The 8,119-nt window shown below is 58.5% G+C and overlaps 5 protein-coding genes across 5 annotated transcripts; 2 read left to right on the top strand and 3 right to left on the bottom strand.

The window, feature by feature from the left end:
* Position 1: 1 nt before the first annotated feature.
* Positions 2 to 321, top strand: ENH_00004430 (hypothetical protein; the record flags this gene model as incomplete). Its single annotated transcript, XM_013578395.1, has 1 exon — positions 2 to 321. A coding segment is annotated over one exon (320 nt), but the record flags the coding sequence as incomplete, so codon positions are not given.
* Positions 322 to 467: 146 nt separating this feature from the next.
* Positions 468 to 3,202, bottom strand: ENH_00004440 (hypothetical protein; the record flags this gene model as incomplete). The annotated part of the gene is made up of 5 exons (XM_013578396.1): positions 468 to 575; positions 1,561 to 1,629; positions 1,829 to 1,936; positions 2,111 to 2,234; positions 2,595 to 3,202. The coding sequence occupies 5 exons, from the start codon at positions 3,200 to 3,202 to the stop codon at positions 468 to 470; spliced, it is 1,017 nt and encodes a 338-aa protein (XP_013433850.1).
* A 729-nt stretch (positions 3,203 to 3,931) lies between these two features.
* Positions 3,932 to 4,470, top strand: ENH_00004450 (hypothetical protein; the record flags this gene model as incomplete). Its single annotated transcript, XM_013578397.1, has 2 exons — positions 3,932 to 4,200; positions 4,260 to 4,470. 2 exons carry the CDS (start codon positions 3,932 to 3,934, stop codon positions 4,468 to 4,470), a joined length of 480 nt encoding a protein of 159 aa, XP_013433851.1.
* A 539-nt stretch (positions 4,471 to 5,009) lies between these two features.
* Positions 5,010 to 6,737, bottom strand: ENH_00004460 (hypothetical protein, conserved; the record flags this gene model as incomplete). Its single annotated transcript, XM_013578398.1, has 1 exon — positions 5,010 to 6,737. The coding sequence occupies one exon, from the start codon at positions 6,735 to 6,737 to the stop codon at positions 5,010 to 5,012; it is 1,728 nt and encodes a 575-aa protein (XP_013433852.1).
* Positions 6,738 to 6,768: 31 nt separating this feature from the next.
* Positions 6,769 to 7,764, bottom strand: ENH_00004470 (hypothetical protein; the record flags this gene model as incomplete). The annotated part of the gene is made up of 1 exon (XM_013578399.1): positions 6,769 to 7,764. The coding sequence occupies one exon, from the start codon at positions 7,762 to 7,764 to the stop codon at positions 6,769 to 6,771; it is 996 nt and encodes a 331-aa protein (XP_013433853.1).
* Positions 7,765 to 8,119: the final 355 nt, after the last annotated feature.

The raw sequence follows: 8,119 nt of genomic DNA on the forward strand, positions 1-8,119 counted from the left end.
CAGCAGCAGCAGCAGCAGCAGCAGCAGCAGCAGCAGCAGCAGCAGCAGCAGCAGCAGCAGCAGCGGGAGCGGGAGGTGGGGAGGCCCACCTGCGCCACAGGATGTGCACTGCTCCAGAGTGTTGGCGAAAATCGTCGTGTACGTCCCAGGGGGACAAGGGAAACTCTCCAGCTGCAGTCATCAGCAGCAGCAGCAGCAGCAGCAGCAGCAGCAGCAGCAGCAGCAGCAGCAGCAGCAGCAGCAGCAGCAGCGGGGGGAGGGGGAGTCTGTTGGATCTGCTTTTTCTGGAGTGTTCTCCTGGCGTCTGTCTGTGTCGGTTGAGCAAGCTCCAATTAAACCAAAGGAGACAATTAAATTAAATTAATTAAATTAAATTAATTTAATTAATTTAATTAATTTAATTAATTTAATTAATTTAATTAATTTAATTAATTTAATTAATTTAATTAATTTAATTATTTGTTTGTTTACGCAGTCCCCGGGGGAAGAATGGTGCCTTTGATGACGGGCTCTTTTGGGTTGTCGAAGTTGTACGCGTAGCAGTATCTTCCCGCGGGGCAAATTTTGCAATTTTCCTGAAAAAAAGTTCAAATTTTGGATTTTAAAATGCCATTTTGGAGTCCCTTTTGGGTCCTTTTGAAGAAGGATTTTACTCCTTTTTAGAGACTCTAGTCCCCTTTTTATTCCACTTTTTGTCTCCTTTTTATTCCACTTTTTGTCTCCTTTTTATTCCACTTTTTGCCTCCTTTTTATTCCACTTTTCGTCTCCTTTTTAGAGACTTTAGTCCCCTTTTTATTCCACTTTTTGTCTCCTTTTTACACTTTTTGTTGCCTCAAAGGAGACACTTTATTAACTCCAAGGAGACACTTTTTATTGCCTCAAAAGGAGACAGTTAATTATATCGAAGGAGACAGTTTATTATAGCAAAGGAGACAGTTTATTATATCAAAGGAGACAGTTTATTATGTCAAAGGAGACACTTTATTAACTCAAAGGAGACACTTTTTATTGCCTCAGAGGAGACACTCTATTGCCTCAAAGGAAGCACTTTATTAGCTCGAAGGAGACAGTTTATTATATCAAAGGAGACACTTTATTATTTCAAAGGAGACACTTTTTATTGCCTCAAAAGGAGACAGTTAATTATATCAAAGGAGACAGTTTATTATATCGAAGGAGACAGTTTATTATATCAAAGGAGACAGTTTATTAACTCAACGGAAACCTTTTATTGCCTCAAAGGAGACAGTTTATTAACACAAAGGAAGCAGTTTATTAACTCAAAGGAGACACTTTATTATATCAAAGGAGACCTTTTATTGCCTCAAAGGAGACACTTTACTGCCTCAAAGGAGACACTTTATTAACTCAAAGGAGACAGTTTATTAACTCAAAGGAGACAGTTTATTATATCAAAGGAGACATTTTAATGCCTCAAAGGAGGCAGTTAATTATATCAAAGGAGACAGTTAATTATATCAAAGGAGACAGTTTATTAACTCAAAGGAGACAGTTAATTATATAAAAGGAGACACTTTAAACATTCTTCGGGGCCTCACCATGGACCTTATGCTGGTGCTGGCGTCCAGGTACCTCCCGGGGGGACAGGCCCTCTCGCTGAGGGCCCCCTGAGCAGCAGCAGCAGCAGCAGCAGCAGCAGCAGCAGCAGCAGCAGCAGCAGCAGCAGCAGCAGCTGACAGTTTCGCAGACTCCGAGGTGGTCGTTGGAGACACCAACAAGTCCCTCGTGGCCTATCTCCTTGTGTCCAGACACCGGAAGCTGCAGCGGCCCGTGGCAGAAGAGCACTGCGGTGTCTGTACAGCTCACGGAGGAGTAGTAGGCGCAAGAGCGAAGTTCCGAAGCTGAGGAGACAGTGTAAAAGTCTCCAAACACTTTTTCTGTTCTCCGCAGAGACAGAGAAGTCCCCGCCCGAAACTGCACGCAAACCCTAAACCCTAAACCCTAAACCCTAAACCCTAAACCCTAAACCCTAAACCCTAAACCCGCGCGCAAGCGCCGCACCGAACGCCGCCAGCGCGCTGCACGCACTTAACCCTAAACCCTAAACCCTAAACCCTAAACCCTAAACCCTAAACCCTAAACCCTCACGGGGGAGGAAGGCTGTGGGGGGGGTTCGGGGGTTTGCGTTTGGGGGTTTGGAATGGGTTCGCATTTTTGGGCGAAGTTGCTGCAGCTGGTGTCCAGTGCAGCTTTTTCGCTGACTCGGTGTCCCCTGAAGACAAACCACAAACAAACTTGGCTAGCTGGTGGCTAGCTGGTGGCTAGCTGGTGGCTAGCTGGCTCGCTCTTGGCTAGCTGGGGCCTAGCTGGTGGCTGGCTGCTGTTTAGCTGTTGGCTAGCTAGCTAGCGAGCTGGCTAGCTGCTAGCTAGCTAGTTGGCTAGCTCGCTGTTGGCCAGCTAGCCAGCTAGCCAGTTATCTGCCTATCTGCCAGCTAGCTAGCTAGCTATCTGCCCATCTGCCGGCTCGCTCGCTCGCTGGCTAGCTAGCTCCCTCGCCCGCTGGCTGGCTGGCTAGCTAGCTGGCTAGCTAGCTGGCTAGCTGGCTAGCTAGCTGGCTAGCTAGCTGGCGGACTCTGGGCAGGGGAAGAATTTGCCGGCCCAGCAGATCCCCCCGGGGGGACAGGCGGGGTCTGAGAAGTGGGAGTGGCAGCGCGCGAGCGGCCGCGGCCAACGGGCGCTCGCGGGATCGCTCGCGGCGTCGCTCGCGGCGTCGCTCGCGAGCGGCAGCGCAGCCAAGGGGGAGGGGCACTCGAAGCCGCGCGGGCACGGAACGCAGCGGCGCTCGCGAGCGAGCGCGCGAGCGACCGGGCGACCGGGAGCGGGATCGGATGTGGGGTCGGGATCGCCGCTGGGATCGCCGCTGGGATCGCCGCTGGGATCGGGATCGCCGCTGGGATCGGGATCGATGGTGGGATCGGGATCGAGGCTGGGATCGGGATCGAGGCTGGGATCGGGATCGATGGGGCGGGCGGTCTCGAGGACGACGTGGCCGGGGGGGCAGGCGGCGGGGGGCTGCGCGGTGTCTGTACACTCGAAGCCGGGGGGGCAGGGCCGACAGCGCAAATCTCCAGGAAGAGAAAAGGAGAAGAAGGGGGGACAAGGTGTCAAGACACCCGAGAGGCAGGAGAAGCCCCCCGGACACAACAGGCAGGAGTCCCCTTCCACCAGCCCTGCATGCATGCGCAACGCATGCACTCTTCCAGTCCACGCATGCATGCAGCAGTGCATGCATGCATGCATGCAACAGTGCGTGCATGCATGCATGCAACGGTGCATGCATGCATGCATGCAACAGTGCATGCATGCATGCAACAGTGCAGAGGCCCCTTCCACCAGCCCTGCTTGCATGCGCAGCGCATGCACTCTTCCCAGTCCGCGCATGCATGCAGCAGTGCATGCATGCGTGCATGCATGCACAAGTGCATGCATGCGTGCATGCATGCATGCATGCATGCATTGTGGCAGTTGTCTATGCTGTTGACTTTTGTGGTTTGTGCAGTTGTTTTCACTGTATTCCATTATATTTATTATATTCAGTTATTTTCGTGATATTTATTTATATTTATTTTTTTCAATTATTTTGCTGTTTTCAATTCTATTTACTGTTTTCTATCACTTGTGTTTTCAATTGCTTTTATTGTTTTCAGTCATTTTTATTTTATTGAATTTTTCTTTTGAAAAAGTGTAATAAGTATATTTATATGTTTTATAATGACACATCTATTATATTGCATTGACGAGCAGCAAAAGTGCCTCCTTTCAGCAGCAAAAGTGCCTCCTTTCAGCAGCAAAAGTGTCTCCTTTCAGCAGCAAAAGTGTCTCCTTTCAGCAGCAAAAGTGTCTCCTTTCTGCAGCAAAAGTGTCTCCTCTCAGCAGCAAAAGTGTCTCCTTTGACCTGAGGGGCAGGCAATGGGGGGCTGGTCGGGCTTGGGGCAGAAGTGGCCTTGGGGACACTTTTCGCACTTCGTGCGCAGCAGCAGCAAAGTCGATCCCAACTGTCCCTTTTTGCATGCAGCAGCAACTCCGTCTTTGCATGCAGCCCCGAGGGGGCAGCGCATGCAGACTCCTTCTGGGGACAAGTGCAGCCCCGGCCCGCAGGGCGCAGCGCTGCAGCAGCAGCAGCAGCAGCAGCAGCAGCAGCAGCAGCGGCAGCAGCAGCAGCAGCGGCAGCAGCAGCGGTAAGGGGTTGGTTCCGCCAAAGCGAGCAGCAGCAGCGGCTGCTGCAGCAGCTGCGCAGGCTTCAGCAGCAGCAGCGCCAGCAGCAACGCCGCAGCAACTCGAAACTGCCGCAGCAGCAGCAGCAGCAGCAGCAGCAGCAGCAGCAGCAGCAGGAGCAGCAGCAGCAGCGGGAGGCGCACTGGCTAGGCTGGACTTGGGTCTCTTCGCGGGAAGAGACAGAAGGAGACACTTGGCAGTTCGCGCAGCCCCACACTGGAGTGCTGCCGTAAGAGTCCACCAGCTGGAGACTCAGGTCTTTGCACCTGCAGCAGCAAAGGGTTTAGGGTTTAGGGTTTAGGGTTTAGGGTTTAGGGTTTAGGGTTTGGGGCTCAGGGTTTGCGCTTGCGAGCGGTAGCTGTTTAGCATGAAAGGAGACAGACGCAAAAGGGAAAAAGGAGACAAAAGAGACAAAAAAGCAAAAAGACAAAAGAGACAAAAAAGAAAAGAAAAAGACAAAAAAGAAAAAAAAGACAAAAAAGAAAAAAGAGACAAAAAAGAAAAAAGAGACAAAAAGACGAAGACAGAAGAAACAAAAGAAAAGAAGAACAAAGACCCAAAAGCTACAGAGACAAAAGCGAAAGACACAAAAGAAACTCCAACAAAACAGTCCCCCGGGGGCCCCCTGGGGGGCCCCTGGGGCCCCCTGGGGGCCCCTGGGGGCCCCTGGGGGCCCCCTTGGGGGCCCCTGGGGCCCCCTGGGGGCCCCTGGGGGCCCCTGGGGGCCCCCTTGGGGGCCCCTGGGGGCCCCTGGGGGCCCCTGGGGGCCCACTCACTGGTGTCCGGGGGGGCAGAGGGTACAGGGCGAGGCGGGGGGCCCCTGGCAGCGGAGGAGTTTGCCGGCGGCGCAGAGAAAGCCTCGGGGACAGTCTTTGCAAGTGGCGGAGTCTCTGTCGAAAAAGGAGACACTTGAGCAGCTGGAGTTGGAGACAGCCACCACCTGCAGCTGCCCAATTGCTGCTGCTGCTGCTGCTGCTGCTGCTGCTGCTGTCTCCAGCCTGCAGTCCGCGGAGACGGCGGGCTGCAGCAGCAGCCGCACGCTCGGGGGGCCCCCCGGGGGGCCCCCCGGGGGGTGGGGGCCCCCCAGGGGGCCCCCGAAGCAGCGCGCCGTGGCCTTCACAGGGTACCCGTCGCCCCGCCGGCAAGCAGCAGACACGCAGGACTGCAGCAGCTGCTGCTGCGCGAGGGGCCCCCCAGGCACAACAAGTTCGAAGAGGGCCTCGTTTTTTGGCATGAGGGCCCAAGTTTTGACCAGCTGGGGGGCCCCGTCCACCCCCGCCAACGCCCACAGGGGCCCCGCAGGAAGCACTGACACAGTACCCCCCAGCGGCAGCAGCTGCAAGTCCCCCCCCCGTCTCCAGTCCCGGGGCCCCAAGTCGAAGCTCAGAGTGCACGACTTCGCCGTGCAGCCCCCGCCTTCCGCCACCACCAGGGCCTCCACTTCCGCCTCTTCCCAGGGGCCCTCGGGGGCCCCCGGGGGGCCCCCCCGCCCCGGGGGGCCCCCCGGGGGGCCCCCCGCGGGGCCCCCGGGGGGCCCCTCCCCCCCCTGGGGGCCCCCCGGGGGGCCCCCAGCGGGGGCCTGGGGGGGCCCCCCCTCGGGGGGCCCCTCGGGGGGCCCCTCGGGGGCCCCCGGAGGGGGCAGTTCGATGTCAGTGCCCGGCAAAGGCCGCAGCAAACGGAGGGCCCCCCCAGCAAAAACCCGAACTCGAATGGGGCCCTTTGCTGCTGCTGCGCGCTGCAGGCGGCAGCGGACGGAGACGGGGCGGCCGGAGATGGTGGGGGCCCCCCTGCGCCGCGGGGGGGGCCCCCAAAGGGACTCGTCGGTGAAGTCGTCGACGTAGGTCTGCACTCTGCAGTGTACAGACACCGTAGGGGGGATCCCCACGCCCGCGGGGGACAGCTCTGCTGCTGCTGCTGCTGCTGCTGCTGCTGCTGCTGCTGCTGCTGCTGCAGGAGGAGCAGCAAGGTCCGCCGCAGTGGGCTCGAAAGGAGACACTTCGTGCTGCACTTCAAGGACAACTGGGGACTGTCCCTCAGCAACAGCAGCAGCAGCAGCAGCTGCTGCTGCCATGGGGAACTCCAGCTCAACTGCCACGCGCTGCTGCCAGTCTTCCGGCCTGAAGACCACCAACTCCTCCAGCTGCTGCTGCTGCTGCTGCTGCTGCTGCTGCTGCTGCTGCTGCTGCTGCTGTCCCCCGACGCGCAGCAGCAGCTGGGTCCCCAGGGCCTCCTCGGGGGGCCCCCCTGTCCCCTTTTGGCGGCGGGGCCTCACAGCAACAGCCAGGGGGCCCCCCGGCTGTTTGGAGAGACCCAACAAGTACCCAAAAGTGGGTCTTTCCAGGGTCACTTCAGCAGCAAAAGGGGTAAACACGAGGCAGGGGGGCCCCCCGGGGGCCCCCTCGCAGTCTGGGGGGCCCCCCTGTACCCTGTCTCCTGTCTCCTTTTCAACCACTGTCCCCCCCAAAAGATGCACTTCTGCTATCACTAACTTCGGGCCCATTAAAGCGGCGGAGGCCCCCGCGGGGGCCCCACTACCCTGGGGGCCCCCGGGGGCCCCCGGGGCCCCTGGGGCCCCCGGGGCCCCCGGGGCCCCCGGGGCCCCCGGAGAGCTGCAGGCCGTTGTGGGGTGGGGCCTGCTGCTGCAGAGGCAGCAGCAAGTAGGCGGGAGGCAGCAACTCGAAGTTGGAGACAGTCTCCAAAAGGGCCTTTCCAGCAGCAAAAGAAATGCTGCAGAGCCTTGGCAGCAGCAGCAGCAGCAGAGACACAGAAGGAGACAGTTGGGAGGGCCCCAGAGTCAGCTGCCAGGTGGCGCGGCCCCCCCGCAGCAGCTGGGGCCCGAGCCCCTGCAGCGGCACGCCGTCTGCTGCTGCTGCTGCTGCTGCTGCTGCTGCTGCTGCTGCTGGGCCCTGCTGCAGCAGCAAAGACACGGAGCCGCAGTCAGCAGCAACAAGCCGCCCTTTGGAGTCCACCACTTCTGCTGTCAGGGCTGTACGTACACCTGGAATCAACACCGGCGGGTACGCCCACACCCGCAGCCTGTGGGGCAGTCCCGCTGCGCTGCTGCTGCTGCTGCTGCTGCTGCTGCTGCTGCTGCTGCTGCTGCTGCTGGTGTTGGTGTTTGCGAGGGCTTCGGGGGAGACGCCCGACCACTGGATGGGGCAAGAAGGACTGAAGAGTCTCTCGAGCTGCTGCTGCTGCTGCTGCTGCTCAGCAGCAGCAGCAGCAGCTGCTGCTGCTGCAGCGCCTGGAAATGGGGGGCCCCCTGTCTCCTCCGGCAGCAAACTGGACAAAGTGTCTCTCTTTTGCTGCTCCAAGGGGGCCCCCCCAGCCTTCTCTAAAGGCATCAGGGGGGCCCCCTGGGGGCCCCCCTGGGGAGACACTGGGGACTCTTTTGGGCCATTTTTAGTGTCTCCTTTGAGGGCTTTTGGCAGCGCAGCAGGAGCAGCAAAAGCAGCAAAAGGGAAGAGCAGCAGCAGCAGCAGCAGCAGCAGCAGCAGCAGGCCCCTAGGGGCCGGGGGGGGGCGCATTGTCTCTAGGAGACGCAAAAGGAGACAGACACCCCGGGCTCCAGTTGCTGCTGCTGCAGCAGCTGCAGCAGCAGCAGCAGCAGCAGCAGCTGCAGCAGGGCCCGCAGGTGTGGGGCCCCACAGCGGAGCTGCTGCAGCTTCAGTTAAGGCCTAGGCCTTCGCACTAAAGCAGCAAAAGGAGACAGAAAGGAGACAGGGGCCCCCAGCTGCTGCGAGAGGCCCCTCAGCAGCAGCCACTCGCGCTGCTGCTGCTGCTGCTGCTGCTGCTGCTGCTGCTGCTGCTGCTGCTGCTGCTAGGTGGGACCTAAAGTGGCTAGCTGGGGCTGCTCGGAGACAGAAGGCCAAAAGGAGACAG

The sequence above is a fragment of the Eimeria necatrix genome, genomic scaffold (genome assembly GCF_000499385.1).
Source record: "Eimeria necatrix Houghton genomic scaffold, Enh_scaff1128, whole genome shotgun sequence".
Classification (NCBI taxonomy): Eukaryota; Apicomplexa; class Conoidasida; order Eucoccidiorida; family Eimeriidae; genus Eimeria; species Eimeria necatrix.